Here is a 20,706-nt window from a genome sequence, read left to right on the forward strand (position 1 = left end):
AACCCCGCCCCGCCTCCTCCCCTGCTTGCATACGGCGTGGTGGATGTTTTGCAGCAGCATGGCTTCATCGGCTAAAAGACGAGCAGTAGGTTCGGGTGAAAACCCCGAAGAAAGTGAAAACAGCTCGGACGAGGGCCTGGAGGACGACGACGAGTCCGGAGAGGAGGGTAGCGACGGGTCGGACGTGGAGATCAATGAAGTAAATACGCCGATATTTGTGTCATTGCATTGCATGCATGGCCTTGCTAGCTAAGCTGTCAGCTAACTAGTAGTAACTACGAAGCCGCGTTACTAGCTCGCCAGCTGTACAGTTAGCTTCACGCCTTGTGCGTTAATACTTTATGACTGCTTTTGTTTTTCTATTAGGAGATCATCGTCGACTTCGAGGCTCATACCATTCAACCCACTGACTTCAATGGCATCAAGAAGCTGTTGCAACAGGTATGGAACACTTTTGATGCTGTCCCCCCCCCCCCCACGTCAGTCAGTGATTGAATGTCGCGTCATAATAACGTTATTGGTCTCACCGAGGACTCGGATCATGTTGTGTATGTCATAAATGTCACTATGAATTGAAAATGGGGGACCCTGATGTAAACAAGACAAACGTCTTTCTCTGGTCTGCATCCCCTTAACAATTGTGTGTATTGAGTCGTCGTACTGTATTGTACCCATTCTGCAATCTGTTAAATAAAGTTTTCATTCATTCATTTGTCTCAATACACAGCTCTTCTTGAAGGCCCATGTAAATACATCCGAGATGTCGGACATCATCATTCAACAGAATCACCTCGGTAGCGTCATTCGGGTAAGTTCAAGTACAACTGTGCTGTTCGTGCATTTCACCCCAGTTTACTTCAGTTATTATTTTCAATACTGTGGGTGTTGTATTCTCTCGTCATGTAATTTCCATGTAATTCTGTTCTAGCAAGCGGATGTGCCCGAGGACAGTGACAACGAGGAGGACCTAGACGAAGTGTTCGGTTTTATTAGTATGCTGAACATCACAGAGAGAAAGGTATATCTGTACCTCAACAGCAGCAGCACACTCATACCTCCACTGACACGCAGCGCAGTTCAATGTTAACGTTGTTCAATTGGAACATATTGTGTGATTTATATTATGGTACTACCACAATGCTGTTGTCTAAATTAATGATAATGGCACATAGGCTCAAATCCTTCACAAAATGAGATCTGAAATATGTGAGCGAGTCAAGAAAACTAGTTTGATACTTAAAATGGCTATGTTGTAGTTCAATGCGATGGACCTCTTTTGAATCCATTGTGATATACATTTCTTCCATATCACCCACCTCTAAGTTAACCACCTGTGACTGTTAGTGTTGATATAAATGTATGCCACCAAACTCTTGGTTTCATGATCTTGTCTGCGTATTGTGTATGTGACTGACTCAATGCTGGCTGCAGGGGGTCCAGTGCATGGAGGAGGTAAAGGAGATGATCCTGGACCAGTGTGAGAAGAACTGTCCCCACAGTGTAACCGAACAGCTGGAGCTGATTCTCAGTGACACCAGCAAGTCTGTGGGGCTGCTCCTGAGCGAGCGCTTCATCAACGTGCCCCCGCAGATCGCCCTGCCCCTGCACAGACAGCTCCTGTGAGTCCTCTAACCCTAACTCTGCCCCTGCAGACAGCTCCTGTGAGTCCTCTAACCCTAACTCTGCCCCTGCACAGACAGCTCCTGTGAGTCCTCTAACCCTAACTCTGCCCCTGCACAGACAGCTCCTGTGAGTCCTCTAACCCTAACTCTGCCCCTGCACAGACAGCTCCTGTGAGTCCTCTAACCCTAACTCTGCCCCTGCACAGACAGCTCCTGTGAGTCCTCTAACCCTAACTCTGCCCCTGCACAGACAGCTCCTGTGAGTCCTCTAACCCTAACTCTGCCCCTGCACAGACAGCTCCTGTGAGTCCTCTAACCCTAACTCTGCCCCTGCAGACAGCTCCTGTGAGTCCTCTAACCCAGTGGTTCCCAAAGTCGGGGTCGCGACCCAAAGGTGGGCCGCGAGCAGCCACGGGTGGGCCGCGAGATGATTTAAAAAAAATAATATATATATATATTTTTTTGTCAGGCCACTGAACTTAGAAGCAGGCCAGGACAGTGTTTCTAGTTGTATTCTAAAATTCTATTCTATTGTATTCTAAAATGTGACTACCGGTATATGGTTTTATATTAACTTAATAAATAAACAAAAACGAAAAATCTACTTATTTCAACGAACATTTCAAACTAAATAACAGATTATGCACATAAAACGCTGAAAACAACCGAAGCAACAATAGTATTTTAATGAGGCTATTATTATTATCATTATTTTGCAACAAGTTAGCCCTCTCATAAATAGCACATATAAATGAATAACTAACTTGAACTAACTTAATAGGATTGAAGTGATATTTGGCTTAAAAAAATCAGTCGCCTGGCAAAAAAAAAAAAAGCCAGACGATGTGCATTGGGCCGCGGAACCCCTGCTCTAACCGGTCTATTTTGGCTGGATCTATATTTTACTAACTGTCTGAAGAAAAAGAACAGTTTGCTCTCACACTATTTTTGCCAAGTGAATTCACTTTTTGTCCTACAAAATGTGTGAAATGGGCAGCTGCTGGAAAAATGGACGTATAGTTTAATTAATAATTAGTTTAATGATTATCCTCCAGTACACGCACACATTTTTTTTTATCCACTTTTTCTCCCATTTTTTCTATATTTTCTCCCATCCCAATTTCGTATCATCCAATTCAACCCTCCCCTGTCACGGACGCTGTTTCTTGCCTCCCACAAGCCGGCTGCAATGTGGACTAAGTCATACATAGCACAAGTCCCCTCCGGTACTTGAGGTAACAGCAGTTGCATCTTTTCACCTGCGCAGCTCGATCTCTCAGTGGCGAGGAGTAACGCGTGGGAGGCTCACGCTGCCCCCGACACTTTCCTGATTCTACTGCGCAGGCGCACCAACCGACCTGTAGGAGTCGCTGTCCACAACGCCCGATCCCCACCCATCAGTTTCCCACCCCCTAATACGGCCAATGTGTATTAGTACGGACGACCAGCTAAACTGAAAGCAAATGTGGAGCGCTGGGCTCGAACTGACGAGCCCAGCGTCTCCAGCATTTCGTGGCGAGCGCCTTGCCCACTACGCCACGTAGCCGCCCTCAGTACACGCACACATAATACTTTTTGTTTTGGCTTTGTTGGTCAGATCTCTATTGCATGCAGGCCTGGTTCCAGTGGCAGTTTAGTTATGGAGCTGTATTTGTTTCTGGGGGGACAATTGGCTTTTTATCATTAATAAATGCTTTCAATTAGGGCTGCAACTAATGATTATTTTGTTATTGATTTAATCTGTTGATTATTTTATAGATTAGTCTATTCATCTAAATGATTAATTGACCAAAAAACCACCTGATGCCACCTACTGAAAACCCATATTAGGAGATGAGCGATGAAGTTTATGTATGTCTGTAAATGCTGTGTAGTGTGAATGAGAGAGATGGATTATTTCACACAATGTCTTTAGCTGTGGGGTCACATCTTGAGCATTAGGCAGGCCATGAGGCCACCGCTACTGAACGCATGCAGGGGAACACTGCCACCAGCAGGCCACACTGTCACCAAGGCGACCTCTCAAAGGACGGCCATCTTTTTAGGACGGCCTACCGCGTGATTTTTTTTCGTAGCCGCAGTTTGCGGAGACGCTCTCTGATTGGCCACTGACTTTTCTGGTCGTGTGACATGTGCAGCCAATCGTGTGACGCCTGTTTCTTTCACCGGTTAAGCTTAGGCACTCTTTCGAAGTTGGTTAAGGTTAGAGTTTGTCTTAGAGCAGGGCGATAGAACACCAGCCCTGATTCCAAACTCTAACCAACTTCGAAAGAGTCGCCTAAGCTTAACCAGTGATAGACTAAGCGTTAGGTAGTTTGCATGCTGTTCAAGGCGGAAATGGGCAAAGACACAGGCGTCACGCGATTGGGCGCACATGTCACATGACCAGAAACGTCAGTGGCCAATCAGAGAGCGTCTCCGCAAACTGCGGCTAGGAAAAAAAATCACACCGGCCTACCCTACTGTGTTTTACTGTCTGCACCAATGCATTCTGGGAATGGCACAGAGCATGAACCCCTCTAATTAGGCTGATTAGTGTGGCTTGTGTCACTTTAGTTGAGCTGGTTTGTTTCCACTCTTATGCTGATTTTAAGTGTGTGCTGAAATGGAAAGTTAAAAAAGTTTTAAGCTTCTTTGAAGATTATTATTAATTAATTATTATTAATTAATAATAATTAGTAATCTCAAATATTTTCATATAAATAAAGGTCCATTTTGCCACTATCGCGGACTGATATAACACAATAGTGATTCTACCTATAACCAGTTCATTAATGTTGGTTTTTATTCCTAGACTACTATCTGTGTCCTTGCAACACTTTATTTATTTATAACTATGTTAGTTATCATGGTAATTTCTATTGGGGCTGTCAATTGTCCACAAGAATAGCATTTGAATATGGATAGGCTGACATGAGGCACATTTGAATGACATTTAAAATATTAATGATAACATTTACATATGACCACATTGAAGCAGATTACAATTAACAAGTTCATTGTGTGTTGTATTTGCTATTATGAGTAGTACCAAAATGGAACTGATCAATAGGCACAGTGTTATTAATTGCTATTTTCGTCCGAATATTTTCAGTTACCGAAATCTCTTTGCATCCCTACTGACGGCCGTAATTTGTACGGTTGATTTATCAAACATCCTCAGTATTTGGAAGTGAAATAACGGGACGAAACCAACTGCGATTTCAAATGTTGCAACAATTGGATGATTATTAACGTACACCTTTTCCAGAATGCCCCCATGTCAATGTACCCTATAGAAGTAATGCGCTGTGATAATGGCCATGACTCTTGTTTTCCAGGGAGGAAATGGCAGAGGCTCAGAGGACCAACAAGCCCAGTGGTAGGTGTCACTACTGTCTGATCATCGGCAAGACATGCAAGGAGGTGAAGAGCATCCCGGCCAGAGGAGGAGTTCCCAAGGAGGAGCTGATATTCATCAACGCTGAAGAGGAGTTCTTCTATGAGGTACACGGGTGGGAAATACAATCTAGAGAGAATAGAGTAGTTAATATGCACATCCCTTCTCGGGAACGTAGGGACCCGCAACGACTCGCGATGTGTTTGATATATTGGGAGCATATGTTCGTCATTTATTGGAAGCTCAGTTGTTGAGGCGGGGGTCCTGTGTTCTTCTTATTGGAACATTTTTAATCGAGCAAAATCTGTGATTATCATTTGGGATCTGGCAAAGCAATATTAGAGTGTTCCTGTGGAATAGGAGATGCAGTGACTTGCCAGAGGGTCGCTATACAACGTAGATCGGAATATGGAATGCAGAGAATCAACTGGCGGCTCCGGCTACCATATGCCAATCTAATTTGAGTGGAGATATAAACGACACCGTAGCAGAAAAGCGCCTCCAGGGAGGTGGTACTAAGTGACAGTGTTGTAGTCGAGTCACTAAATCTCTAGGTCAAGTCCCGAGTCCTCAGAGTCCGAGTCACCAAAGAAGAGGTCGAGTCCCCATTACCCTAGTCCAACTCCAAGTCATCAAGGTTGAGTCCACTCCACTCTGGCAGTCAAAGAGCTCACATACGAATAAAAAAAGGTCTACATTAAACATAAATGACACAGCAGTCACCATTTCAAAGGGAGTTTATTTACTTTGTGACACAATAGCCAAACAAATGCACTAGCCATCAATATCTTATGCCAAATGATTAGGGCCTATTACAAAATAAATAAATAACTGTAATGCTCGAGTCAGAGGCATCAGTGCTCAAGTCCAAGTCGAGTCACAAGTCCTGAAAATCAGTCCAGGACTCTGACTCGAGTACTACAACTAGGGATGCCCCGATCACGTTTTTTGCCACCGATACCGATCACCGATCGTCGTGAGCCATATCGGCCGATACCGATCCGATACCGATTGTTTTTGATTAACACTTTGACTGCCTAAAAACGCTTTACAGCGTCATTGCTGGCCATGCTAAAGTTGCCGGGGGACGCTGTACAGCGTCCTTATATCAATATTTCAAAAATCTGGAATCGGATTCATATTCCCCCTCCGCTGGCCTGAGGTCCACCAGCAGGACCCACTGAGCTCTCTGGCGGTTCAGGAGCGCCATCTGGTGGCCGATCGGCGCAACCGCTTAACAGGAAGCGCAGTAGAGGTTTTGCTGGTCGGCCCTATTACTTCCGGGCACTCGGTATTGGTTCCGGCATTCTAGCTCGTCACTCTACATAGCGATCGATTGCCAATAACTCGATAAACAACATGATTTGGACGTATATACCATTATACAAGCTGGACCGGGTAATAATATATCCCATAATGATAAAATTTCTACTCGACGATGATCGCCCAACGGCGCGCGGAGACTGGGGTGAGTTTCAGCGTGTAACGTTACCATCTTCGATACTAACTGCTTTTATCAACATTTGACCCACATTAGATGATTGGTATAACGCTGCCCACGGAATTATAAACGCCCCCTCGCCCATCCGGTCAACATCAGATGACGTGTAGTAACTTCTAGAAGTACGTCTAGTTGGAATTTTTTATATCGCGCTGATTGCCATCAAACTGTATTTCATCATCAATATAATGCATTTGGGGCTATATATCACGTTCTGGAGAAAGTTGCAGAAAGAGATGAAAACATACTTATACATTAGACCATACTTTACTATGAATATGTGAATGAAAAAGTTTAACGTTGCTACACAATGAACAATACATATAGGACTTTGAATGGGCCCTAATAATGGCAATGTAGCAATAGAATTAAAAAAGTTATAGCCCTGCAAAGAAGGGGACTTTCTCCATAGACAAATAGCGCTGGCAATCTATGGTATATCATTAATTTAACCCAAGGCAACCAAAGTGTTAAAAAGAAATTAAAAATTATTTTATATAATTTTTTTTTTTTTTAATAAAATATATATATTATATAATTAGACTTGTACTTGTATTATCTGCGAGACATCGCCACCACGCAACAAGTCAAAATGCTCGCTATCTGCAAACAGCTCCACTGTCTGTGTGTACTCTAGTAGCCCTAGCTCCAAAAAGGATTCTCCGGCGCTGCAGCGGGACCCTATTGCCTTGGTAACGTTATGCTTTGGTCATTTCACATTCAACATGCCCTCAGCTCGAATACGCATTCAATCAATGTTATAAGACATTGATATCAGGAGCTATCTGTAGCTACTGCTAGCCGGCTAGATGACGTTAAGACAACTATTTAGTTCAATCGGACATTTCGTTTTGAACCGTGAACTAACGTCAGCTAACGCAAGCTAACGGAGATATCAACATGGGCTACTAGACTTCCTGGGGCATTTGTTGATATCCGGAGCTATCAGTAGCTAGCCGGCTAAATACCGTTAGACAATGCCTACTAAAAGTGAATAGTTGACTGGGTAATTTTGTTTAAACAGTAACGATAGCTAGGTAGCTAACGTTAGCTCAGGTCGAATGCACTATCTAGACTCAGCAGAGGAGGTCCGCCTCCGTGTTTACAAACTCTACACGGGTACGGGCGGGGCTAGGGAGGAGGAGCAGTTTGCAGGTCCTGTGCGTCTGAGACAAGCGAGTGAGATATCCACTTGATCAGTTTCCGCGATCGGCGAATATGACTAATTATCGGAATTCCCCGATCGCATATTTATACTGATTATCGGCCGATAATCGATCGGGGCATCCCTAACTACAACACTGCTAAGTGAATGTTGGTCCTCCAAATGGCTCCCGAGAATGTACTTTTGGTGACGGAGCTGGCAACCCTCTTCTCCTCGCCTGTTGCGGCACGAGTCCTGTGACATTTATGTTATTTCCAGTGCCCTACATGCATTTTTACATTGGAGTGTTCAAGCTTGGATCTGTTCTCTTGTTTACAGCAAGCCATCATGAAGTTCAACTACTCTGTCCAGGATGAGACAGATTCGTGTTTGAGTGGCAGGTGGTCCTTCGACGACGTGCCGATGAAGCCGTTCCGTACGGTGATGCTGGTGCCGGCGGACAGGATGCCCATCATCATGGACAAGCTCAAGGAATATCTCACTATATAATATCCTAATAAACTGAATCCTTTGGAAGAAGAACCATATAAGTCTTGTTTTTAACTTTTGAGGTATAGCTTTTCTTAGCTCCAGTGTTCCAGGGACCCAATTTTCTCACCACGGGAGGTTTTGTTTATTCAGTTATGCAAATACACTGTAGAATCTTCTTCACCTCCCCTGACTCTCAAAAGTACACTGTGCGACCCAGATAAACAGTGTTTTCAAACCTAATTGACCTATCGCAAGCCCCACCCTCTTCTCTTGATCCTCCAATCATGACTTGTTGCTTTGGCTATAGAGCTAGAGTGCTTTTTAGGTGATCAGTCACAATCACACCCCTTGCGATTTGGGTTGACTCTACAACTGCAAAAACAGCCTGGCTTTACGTAGCTCCATGTTGGCCTAGAAAAGGGTCTTGATATTTGTTAGCAAATCCCAGATAAACGGTTGAAGCACCACAGGGCCAAGTGAAATGTTGTCAAACCCTCAACAGGAGAATGACAAACAACTTGTTTTATTTACTCAGCAGCTGAATTGTTCCTTGTTGACGTACTCTCACAACACGGGCTGTCAAAAAAAATAACTCAAAACTGATGTATATGGTTCTTGTATCTCAAGGATTAAATCTTATGACCACTGGACTCTTGGAAACTATTCAAAATACACATTGGAAATTACTTTTGGAATTGTTTTGAAACTATATTTTACAGTAGTACTGTATATACATGAGTCGGGTAAATCCCTATGTACATGCCTTGTTTGGTATTGATCCCCAAGCCGAATGGTTTAAGATGCATCGGCTGACAACAGGTTTTAAATTGCCAGACTCAAACTTTTTAAGGAAATCCCCTCTTGAATTTTTTTTTTTCACAGTTCCAATGTTTCATTTCAACATTAATTCACGTCTAAAATATTAACACCCCATGTCATTGGTTATGTTTTCTGCATAAAGGATTTTGTATATAATACAAATTATTAAAATGGCAACAATTTTCAAAGTAATTTTGTGTCTTGTGAGTTGCGTTTAACTGGGCCAGAACCTCTTGATAAAAGTCTCTGGACTGGGCTAATGTAGGGGAAATGGGAAGTAGGGAGGGGATACATACATGCAACATGGGGAAGAGCATAGTTTTGGACGAGTGAGATTATGTGCAACATATATCCGGTTTGTTCACTTAAAGGGACACTTAACCAAATCAATGCTAACCAGCAGCCAACCCTGCCTCTGAACGGACCCAATACAAGAACCCACAGAGACGGGGTAAAACACGAGTGGTTCCATTTCAATATAACCAATGATATTTATTCCACAATCCAAACTTTAGTCTTAATAATAATATATTTGATTTGAAGAGAGAAGTGCCTTTCTCAGACTCAAGGACACTGTACAAGGGGAGAGAAGCTATATAAAAGAAATGGTGAAAAAAATTATGAATGTGTATAGTAACAACAGGAAAAAACAAGATAAAAAAAAGGAAGCAAGGTGCTGTCCAATTGGATGAAGCGGTAACAAGAAAGTTAAAACAAAAAACGATCTGGCTTAAAAGAAAAGTCAGGGGGTGGGCTACTTGGGAGCAGGGCCGTGTTGCGTGAAGTGTGAACAGGTGGGTTTTGAAGAGGTTGATGGTGTCAGAGCCTCGGATGGAGGGGGAGAGGGAGTTCCACAGCCTGGGGGCAGCTACAGCGAAAGCTCGGTCTCCCAGTGGGGGATGGTGAGGAGGCCTCGTGCTGGAGTGTAGGGGTGGAGTAGGTTGGTCAGGTAGGAAGGGGCCAACCCGTGCAGGGATTTGTAGGTGAGGATCTTGTAGGGGATTCGGTAGTTGATGGGAAGCCAGTGGAGTTTTTGCAGGGTGGGGTGCGCGTGAGGAGGACCCTCGCAGCAGAGTTTTGGACGTACTGTAAGCGATCCAGAACCTTCTTGGAAGCACCAAGAAGGATTCCGTGACAGTAGTCGAGGCAGGAAGTGATGAAGGCGTGAATGAGTGTTTCTACTGAGGTGTTGGAGAGGGGGTCTTGTGTGGAGGTTTCAGTACAGACTTGGTGATTTACTGGGGTTAAGTATTTTTACTCATGTAAATCACAATTTTAAGTCCAGTTTTTAGGTACAAATGATACTCCACATTTATAAAACACTATGTACTAGTTACTTGTTTGAAAGGGTTTAGCTTGTAAAATTAGAGGTAATATAAAACATCCAATTTCAAACTGGACCACTAACCCCATGGCTCAACTTAGAGGTCAGTGCAGTCAAGACGAGGCTTGCCTGGTACTGTTGGACCCACCTATTCTTTTGTACACAGTCCACATTCACAATATCTTGGAGAACTTGGGTGTCCCAAGTAAAAGTTTCCCATTGAATATGTGTAATTATCAATGGAGGACTTATACCACAAATATTACTCTTTATGAGTGTACTTTCACTCGTTTTGTGTACTTTCACCACTGGTGATGAAATACACTACATATTTTTATAATTTTACCAGTTTATTTAGTATATACATTGGATCATGTAGACCCATCACACATGACATCCCTCAGTCTGATGATCACCCTAGAAGCACTACCGCATATACTGTATTATGTAGAAAATCCAGCATTGACTCTAGCCTCCACCACTCGTAGGATGAACAAACTGAAGAGCCGGCATGATACCATCATCTCCCACAAAACAGTGTTGCAGAGGAGTCTGCCCACTCAGAACCTTCCAGTCTGAGGCTCAAATAAGAGCAGTGATACACATACAAAAGTGAAATTAGACACATACACAAAAGGTTCATGGCAAATATACATAATTTCTGAATCTATGTACAGTATTTCCATCTGTACAAAATTTACTTTTTCCTTCAAAGTGTAATGTAACATGATGCGGCACCGGCGTGGATGTGAAACATCTCATGTTGCACGATGCTACAAGTTAATACCTATAAACTTACATAAGATATGGGCGGCTACGTGGCGTAGTGGGTAAGGCGCTCGCCACGAATGCGGAGACGCTGGGCTCGCCTGTTCGAGCCCAGCGCTCCACATTGCTTTCAGTTTAGCTGGTCGTTCATACTAATACACATTGGCCGTATTAGGGGGTGGGAAACTGATGGGTGGGGATCGGGCGTTGTGGACAGCGACTCCTACAGGTCGGTTGGTGCGCCTGCGCAGTAGAATCAGGAAGTGTCGGGGGCAGCGTGAGCCTCCCACGCGTTACTCCTCGCCACAGAGATCGAGCTGCGCAGGTGAAAAGATGCAACTGCTGTTACCTCAAGTACCGGAGGGGACTTGTGCTATGTATGACTTAGTCCACATTGCAGCCGGCTTGTGGGAGGCAAGAAACAGCGTTCGTGACAGGGGAGGGTTGAATTGGATGATACGAAATTGGGATGGGAGAAAATATAGAAAATGGGAGAAAAAGCGGATAAAAAAAAAAAAAACGTACATAAAATATTACAGCAATGTAATGAAATTACACTAAAAGCTCCTCTGTTTTGGACTAGATAATAAATAGGTTAATCATGAATACTGTACAAGCACATCACATCTGTTTGGCAGCTGTCCTGGCAGCATGAAACGTAATTTACGATCCCAAATTGACCACATTCACACAGTGGCCATTTTGCTGTTATGTCATGCTCAGGTTGGGACGACCTAAGAGCAATATGGCCGCCGTGTGAATATGGCCTACGAGAGCGCTTCACTGAATCGAACATCTGTCATAAGACTGGACAGCGACTTCACAGTCCTTGTTGGCGTCACTGGCGATCGTCTGGGCTCTTTGCGTCTTGTCTTTACAACGTCGTGATCCACCTCGGTCCAAGATGTGCTGCAGTATGTCTTTGCTCTCGCTAGAGGGCAGATTGTAGAAGAAGTACTGCGGTGCCATCTGAATGAACCTGGAACGACAAAAACAAACCATACAAGCGTAGTTTTCAGTCTCCATTTCAACTAAACGAGATACAGTAGAGTGCCGTTTTCTAATCTGCTTAATTATTTGTTGTCACAAAAACAACCCACTGCTTCCTAATCTACTTTTGTGCCATTTTTTAAGAGGATTAAAAAAAAACTCAAAACCAAGTGCGAAACATTGACATTTTAATGAATACCAGACGACATTGAGTGCCTGTGAACTCAAGAATAATCCAAGCGGCTAATAGAGAGAGAGGGGGAGGGGGATTCAGACTTACACTTCAGGGGAAATTTCAGAGACTGTTCTGATGCAGTTGTTCTCCGACAGGGTGTACTCGTGGAAGATAACCCACTCAGGCAGTCCCAGCTTGTGTGTCTTGGCCCCGTAGCTGGAGAAGGGGTGCACCTGAGCCATGTGCTTGTGCGTCAGCATGAAATAGTTCCCCGATCCATCCACATCCCGAGCAATCTACAGAGGAGAATATGATAGGGAGTTTACCAGGGATGCCCCCATGATACCACCTTTTTTCCAGACCAAGTACAAGTACTTATATTTGGGTACTTGCCAAGTACTGATATGAGTACTTAATACTATTACAGTTCTAACGATGAACATAAACATGTTATATATTCCTCACTTTCTGACTCTTAACACATTCAGCGCCGACCCCGATGATAGTCGGGTTAACTCGCCATCGCTTGAGCGGCAATCACGAGTATAGTCGGGTTTTAATCGTTATTTCTTTTATTAGCGATATCCATTCATTTTCATCCATCCAACCTGATGTTATCGTTGGGAATAGGTTTGAGCTCGCAAAAGGGCAAATACCGCCGCCTATCGTCTCCCAGATGGTATTGCACATCATTGGATTGGATTGGCTGGGGATGTGCATAAAAAAAAAAACTCCGGTCCGGGTTTTCCTTCTCGGGCATGCACCACTTTGACTGGGGGGACCGGGAGCAGCGTGGATTATGTGTTTTGGACTATAACGTTGGATCAATGGACGCGATCGGTATTTGGAATGGCGATCAGGAATTGGATTAATCTTTTTGCAGAACATCAGATGTGAGGTAAGGAATCTATGTTACCAGTCTTGGGTTAATCAGATGTTCCTTTCACCGCCATCGGAGTGTGTGTGTGTGTGCGTGCCGTTGGCGCTGAGCAAGGCACGGATAAGCGATTTTTCAGCCCGCTTCTGTATCATGCATAAGGACACATATACTATCGATAATCTAGCGTTTATTTGAAAACGATTCATAAATCAGCCGAAAAATGACAACGTGTTTTGTGTATTCCACTAAAGGGCTATTATCACGTCTTTCTCTGGAATTACTAGAAATCACCAAAACTATACTCATATTCAAAACGGTATAAAACGGAAATGTACCGATGAAAAAACAATCCGTTTCGTACATGTTGACTGCAAGCAAGTCATTGATAAGCGACGGGTGTATTAGACCCATAGCCATAATTTAAGATATATTTTAAGCACTCGCAAATATCCCCGTCCTCCCATTGATTAAAGCGCTGGCGTGCTAGCCCTAATTTGGTCATATAGGCCTGGCGCTGAATGTGTTAACAAATTAAATATACAACATGACGCTGTTTCTGACATTTTAAGATATTCTGCAGTACATTCATAAGACTGAACTCAAACCGGGCGGCTAGGTGGTGTAGTGGGCAAGGCACTCGCCACCAGTGTGGAGACGCTAGGATTCGCGTGTTCGAATCCAGCTCTCCACATTGTTTTCAGTTTAGCTGGTCGTCCGCAGTAATACACATTGGCCGTATTACGGGGAGGGAAAACTGAAGGGTGGGGATCGAACGTTGTGAACAAGCGACTCCTACAAGTCGGTTGGTGCGCCTGCGCAGTAGAATCAGGAAGTGTCGGGGGCAGCGTGAGCCTCCCACGCGTTACTCCTCGACACAGAGATCGAGCTGCGCAGGTGAAAAGATGCGACTGCTGTTACCTCAAGTACCGGAGGGGACTTGTGCTATGTATGACTTAGTCCACATTGCAGCCGGCTTGTGGGAGGCAAGAAACAGCGTTCGTGACAGGGGAGGGTTGAATTGGATGATACGAAATTGGGATGGGAGAAAAATACAGAAAAATGGGAGAAAAAGTGGATAAAAAAAAAAAAAAAAAAGACTGAACTCAAACCATCAGTCGGTCAGCCCTTGCCCCCTCCCCTCCACCAACCAGCAGGCGCGCGCGAACAACAGTGTCACCTGCCAGCCCCGGGTTGGTAGAGAGCAGAGTGACAGCCCGGCTGACCAATGACCCCGATACTAGCGTTGCTACAATATAATAAAAACTTCAGCATAAAATGTTGTGTTTTTTCGATTGCCATCTCTAGTTGTCACAAGAGAATCTCTTAACGGAGCGCTGCACCCCTTTTGAGCATATCCACATTGTGAATACCATTCTGTTCCTCCAATTTAATATCTGTAAATGTATTCTGTGAATCTATACACATACAGCTATACTCAAACGACTGCCATGGATGCTCCTGGGCTTCGTTGTATTCATCGTTTTGACAATTTCCAGAAATATGGCATCTCCTGGTAAGGCTGGTGAGGTTTCAAATAACACCAACATTCTAAAAAGGACCCACGTTTATTTCCTGTTGCAATGTTTGCTAATGCCATAACCTTTCCCTAGCGACAGAATCCCAGTGAAACCTATATCTTTTTCATATTTTCAAAGAATTTCATTAATTATGTTCATTAATTATTTTATTTTTCAGCATCCACATAATATAGGCTACCTGCATAAAGAACCCAGCCAATAAAGCTCTCTTGATGTTGTGAGTGTTGGTCCTGGTTCCGAAGGAAGGTTCCGAGATGGGAAGCTCGATCCTGTTCAGGATGTTGGTCAACTCTGTCCGCATGGCGTCGGCAGTCTTTAGAGCAGTGTGGTTCAGGAAATAGTCATGGCACCACTTTTCAACACCAAAGTCTGGGAAAATAACACAATCAAGCATTTGGTGTTCTGTGAGACATGTGCTGCCTATGGGAGAAAGCTCAGGCATGCTTTGAGATTTAGAAATCCCTAGAAAGAGCACTTTTACTACCATCTACATGTGCGTTAAGGGACCCACCAACATTATGGGAAATGCGCTTACCATCTTCTCCAGAGTCAGACAAGAAGATAGACCAATTTACTCTCTGTGCGTTCAGTAGAAATCTATCCAGCTGCAAGCTACTGTAGCCTAGCTTAGCACTATGAATGGAAGTGGATACGGACCACTAACCTAGCTTAAAACTCTGGGAAAGGTGTTTTTGGCCAACAGCTAGGCTACTGTAGCTGGTCCGTATCCGCTTCCATTCATCTGTGCTAACCTAGGCTAGCTTGTGGCCGAATAACTTTCCACTGAACGCACAGAGAGGAAATTGATATTTGATTGATTGATATCCATCAATCAATTGATATCCATTTGATATTGATATCCATCTTCTTGTCCAACTGGAGAAAACGGTAAGCGTAAATCCCACAATGTCGACATGTTCTTAAAAAAAATAAAAACGGAACACCAGACCCAAATTAAGAATTCCACTATGTTATATCCGTTATTTATTTCTGGAACCCCCCCCCCCCCCCCGATTACCAGATGAGCGCTCTACCTCCTGAGCCACTGTCGTCAATATACTGAAAACATTACCCCGGGTGTTGTCAGTGTCATCTATATACCATCTTTACCAATTCACTGTTTACGGAGCAGCGTCAGACTATACAGTACCTGATGACATCACAGGTTTTTAGCACAGTTGGTCCTGTTCACTAATATATTGGACTGTAAAATATCACATATATTATTTGGACCGTCTTAGACTATAAAAACAGAGGGCCAAACACAAATGACATCAACCTCATAAAATCAACCAAATTACCTTATAATCAAAAATTTTCTCCCGGTCAATGCAATAGGGCAGTGATCAACCTCTGATTGGTCCTGGGAACACTGCCATATGAAATAATTCCTTGGCCTTCTTAATTCCTCATCTATACTGTACATGACAAGCGTAGTTGGAAGATGTCCATAGTCACCCTCATAGGTTTCAGATTTCTACAAAGTAGGCTACTTCTATTGAAGCAGATAAATCAAGATGACCTTTTTTATAGAATTATTTTTTTCAAACCAAAGTGTGCAACACCAATAACAATTTTGAGTCTGACTGCTATAAGGATGCATGAGGTTGAACGCGTCATACAACACATTCAAATATTATACAGAAGAGTTCATTTGCAAAAACGGTTATCTGCATTTTAATTTATTATCCTTTTATTGTATATTCATTTATTTATTTATTTAAAAAAATATTCTATTTTTATCATCCTAAATCATGGTTTCCTTTCATTTAAATAATACATTTTAAGAATGGCATTTTAAATCAGTTTTTTGCAAATGAACTGGGACAATCGAATAATGGATACTGTAGTGTATAATATGTATGTGTACTGTATATTTTGTTTCCAGTGGATCTAACTTACATGGCTCTCTTTGGCTTTGTTTGAAGGCACTGTAGATGTTTATGAGGGTAAAGTGGTCGCCCTCAGGGTGCTGGAACTTCCTGCGACACTGGGCCGCCTCGTGGGCCATGCCAGCAGGTGGCTCCTGGAAGCAGTTTGGTGCTAAAAATGCACAAGGGTCACCAACGCTGTTAACACAAGCTAATGGCCATCTGGGGTGTAAAAAGTACCCAGAAATTATACTTAACACTGGCCTAAGGTCGCTTTCACATATAGTTTTGGTGGACTCTGTGCGGTTCTGGTGGTGAAGTTGCAACATTGTTGCATTCTTCATTTGGTTCGCCTGCGTTCACATAGCAATCTGTCAGGCGCACCAAACTATCTGAACAATGTCACGCGGTCGAAAAGGGCGCTCGTCTATTGGACAGTGGAAATGTGTGTGTGGCTGCGAGCCCGTGTGTGTGCGCGCGCGTGTGTGTGTGTCTGTGTGTGGACTGCGAGCTCTGTCTGACTCCAGATCAGCGGAGGCGAGTTGTTCTATTGAAGCCGATTAGAACCATCCTCTCGCTAAACAACTTGTACACCACGTTGTTATATATATATATAATAATAACAATATAATAAGCCACGTTTTTTCTTCCTTCTTCCCAAGATGCACAGTTAGATAGAGAGAGAGAGAGAGAGAGAGAGAGAGAGAGAGAGAGAGAGAGAGAGAGAGAGAGAGAGAGAGAGAGAGAGAGAGAGAGAGAGAGATAGAGATAGAGATAGAGATAGAGATAGAGATAGAGATAGAGATAGAGATAGAGATAGAGATAGAGATAGAGATATAGATAGATAGATGCAGTGTGCTTGTTTTGCATTGAATGCTGCGAGCAGTGGTAATAAATAAGCACTTCCTATATTTGGTTCGTGTTTGGTCCGATGAAGCGAACCGAGACCTACGTTTTCAGGCGGACCAGAGTTCGCCTGTTTGGTCCGGCGGACCGAGTTCGACCGCATTCACACAAACCCGAAAAACCGGACTATCGAATTCTGGTCCGATAATCCGGACCAAACAGCCCATGTGTGAAAGCGACCTAAGTCGTTCAGTGCCATAAACGAGAATTTTCCTTTTTTTCGATTTTAATACCCTATTCAATGTCAGGGTATGTTGCCTGTAAAAGGCATACTGGGACTCTGAAGGTGCAGTACCGGCCGCATCCTACCAGGCGTCGGTATCGAGCACCCTTTGAAACCTTGTGTCTTGGGCTGTGCGTCGATTATATGGGTCCGGCTCGGCTATTTTTCTCTGGGCAAGATGAGCGGTTATACCGCTCGGATTGAGAAGAATCAAATACTCCTGATCGGTGTTGTGGGATGGATTATGTTGGCGACACGATGGCCATCAATACTTGGAATGGCGATCATATAATTGGAATATTCTTTTTGGGGTACATCCTAGTCAAAGTAAGGGCTATATGATATCAATCTTGCGTTGATCCAAGAATGTCCTCATTGCGATCCAAGCGTATGTGTGTAACGTTAGTCCGCAACGTATTCCGTTGGTGACGATCAAAGCATCAAAAAAACTTCAACATGATTGATTTTTTTATTGTAGCGTGTGTAGGGACGAAATGCCAATGCATTTAGTATAATACACGTTGCGGGCTATTACCAGCCTCCCAGGAATTACCCTAGACCACTCTAAACTTACTTACTTACTTACGCCTATCGCTCCTTTTGCGGGAGCATAGGCCGTCGACAACAGTTCGCCAGGGTCCTCTGTCCTGTGCTTTGCTTTCCAGCTGTTTCCATGTCAGTCCGCTCTGTGTGATGTCTGTCTCCAAGTCCCTGCGCCAGGTGTTCTTGGGCCGGCCTCTCTTCCTTTTGCCTTGGGGGTTCCATCTAAGGGCCTGTCTGGTGGTGCTGGTGTTTGGTTTGTGGCCGATCCATCCCCACTTTCTTCTCTTGATTTGTTCTTCCACTGGTTGTTCGCCCGTTCTCTGCCAGAGATCATTGTTACTGATGGTATCTGGCCAGTGGATGTTCAGGATCCGCCTCAGGCATCTGTTGATGAATGTCTGCACTCTAGTCATTGTGATCTTGGTTGTCCTCCACGTCTCTGATCCGTATAAGAGTACTGGCTTGATGTTGGATTTGAATAGTCTGATCTTTGTCTGCTAACTGATTACCTTGGAGCTCCAGATGTTCTTTAGTTGGATGTATGAGGCCCTTGCCTTGCTGATTCTTGCTCTGACATCTGCCTCTGTGCCACCCTTCTTATCTATGATGCTACCTAGGTAGGTGAAGGATTCTACTTCCTCAAGTGCTGTTCCCTCCAGGTTTACTGGGTCTTTGTTGTTTGTGTTGATCTTGAGTATTTTGGTCTTTCCTTGGTGGATGTTGAGGCCTAGTTGTGTTGAGGTGTCTGCCAGTATGTTAGTCTTCTCCTGCATCTGTTGTCGACTGTGGGATAGTAGGGCAAGGTCGTCTGCGAAGTCTAGGTCGTCCACTCTAAAACCATACTTATATTCACCACGGTATAAAACGGGAATGTATGGATGAAAAAATATTTCTTTTTCACATCTTGAACGGAAGGTTCTTACTGTCAAATGACCATGGTATTGTATCCATAGCTATAATATAGAATATAGTTATAGCTCTACAAACAAGGTGACCGTTCCCCATCTATCTAGTGGTGGCCTCGCTACAGACTGTTGCGGGTAATAGCTGGCTCAGCCTGGCACCCAAAGTGTTAAGTGAAAGTATGGGTACCGTCTCATAATCGTACTCAAGTAAAAGTCAAGAGTATCTGGCTAAAAACACACTTGAGTAAAAGTAAAAAAGTTTCAACTTTTAAAGTTAAGACTTTTTTTCTGACCGTCTATTCTTCTGATAGCAGGTGTTTAATCAAAGATCCCCGCTTTCTAGTCTTGCACAAAGACCAATCAGCATGGGTATGGGCGGGTTAATTTTCCATTGAAGGAGATTTGATTGGCTGTTTTTAATTAAAGTGCGGCCGCAGGATTAATAACGTTACCGTTAGTTCGGCCGGAGAAACAAATATACTAATAAAAATTGTTGGACCTGCAAGATTTGTACTTTGTACTTTGTAGTTCTGCATTTTAAATGTGAGTAAAAAGTATGTTTTTTCCCTCTGAAATGTAATTGAGTAAAATTCCAAGTATACAAACCTAATAATACTTGAGTAAAGTACAACTCCCCAAAAACAGTACTTAATAGTGTAATGAAGTACAATTACTCAAGTACTTTACACCCCTAAACTGCGTCTAATGCAAATTCATTTCTCAGACCATGTGGTGAAACTATAAGAAATGGTCACAAAAACAGTCTGGCAGATTATTAAACAAAAAAAAGAAAGGTCAAGGATGGTCATTATAATGTCATTCAAAATGGAATTCGTTACAGATTTGTCACATTTCACACATAATTCTTGTACTATGCAAGCAGACGCACACACACCTGATAGCATAGCCGCGATGGTCAACATTTCGCTCACACAGTCAAACTCGCAGGACGCGAGCAGAGCTTTGGCCAGCTGGGGATCCAGCGGGAACTCCGAGATGATGATTCCGATCTCAGACAGGTTGCCGTGGTTATCTAAAGCCGCTAGGTAATCCAGCTCCTCCAGGGCTTGCATGAGACCCTCGGGATCTACACAAAGAAGAGCCAATCACCATCAATGCCAACATACAGTACACTTTTTACACAAATTAATTTTAGAATGTATATACATATTTTAGAATGTATATCTTTGACTGTATTTTTATTCTGATTTTGAATGTATTTATTGTATGTGTCCAATAAAGAGATTCTGAACAACAAATAAAGACACCCAATACGGTAACGTGCACGCCAGATTCTATATTTATTTCTTATTTTATTTAACCTTTATTTAACCAGGATAAAGTCTCATTTAGATTAAAAATCTCTTTTACAAGAGCGTCCTGGCCAAGATAGGCAGCAGCAGTTACAATTTCACATTTACAGACGAAAACTATTTAAAAAACAAACTTATAGCAATTAAAACAAAAACAATTCACAGAACCATTTATAGTCAGTCAAAACATCTGCAGCCAGATGTGCTGGATTCCATATCGCTTAGAAGGGTTTTAAAAGCAACCAGTGAGACCAGCTCATGCAAGTTCAGGTGGTTTTGTAGCCGATTCCAGGTGGAGGGAGCCGCATACCTG

The 20,706-nt window shown here is 43.3% G+C and overlaps 2 protein-coding genes across 2 annotated transcripts in view; one reads left to right on the plus strand and one right to left on the minus strand.

Moving 5' to 3' along the window:
• Positions 1-30: 30 nt before the first annotated feature.
• bccip (BRCA2 and CDKN1A interacting protein) lies at positions 31-9,143 on the plus strand. Its single transcript, XM_084323438.1, has 7 exons — positions 31-199; positions 367-441; positions 728-808; positions 929-1,018; positions 1,432-1,619; positions 4,943-5,108; positions 7,986-9,143. The coding sequence occupies exons 1-7, from the start codon at positions 44-46 to the stop codon at positions 8,154-8,156; spliced, it is 927 nt and encodes a 308-aa protein (XP_084179564.1). The 5' UTR covers positions 31-43; the 3' UTR covers positions 8,157-9,143.
• Positions 9,144-11,829: 2,686 nt separating this feature from the next.
• The window catches only part of LOC311235547 (uncharacterized protein), a gene marked incomplete at both ends in the record, with an annotated part of 33,620 nt that continues 24,743 nt past the window's right edge, over positions 11,830-20,706 (minus strand). The window contains 5 exons of the mRNA XM_084323016.1: positions 11,830-12,028; positions 12,320-12,510; positions 14,811-15,001; positions 16,535-16,675; positions 19,976-20,167. Of these exons, the coding sequence (XP_084179142.1) occupies positions 11,830-12,028; positions 12,320-12,510; positions 14,811-15,001; positions 16,535-16,675; positions 19,976-20,167 (914 nt within the window). The remainder of the gene's footprint in view (positions 12,029-12,319; positions 12,511-14,810; positions 15,002-16,534; positions 16,676-19,975; positions 20,168-20,706) is intronic.

The sequence above is a fragment of the Notolepis coatsorum genome (assembly GCF_963971535.1).
Source record: "Notolepis coatsorum genome assembly, chromosome: 10".
Classification (NCBI taxonomy): Eukaryota; Metazoa; Chordata; class Actinopteri; order Aulopiformes; family Paralepididae; genus Notolepis; species Notolepis coatsorum.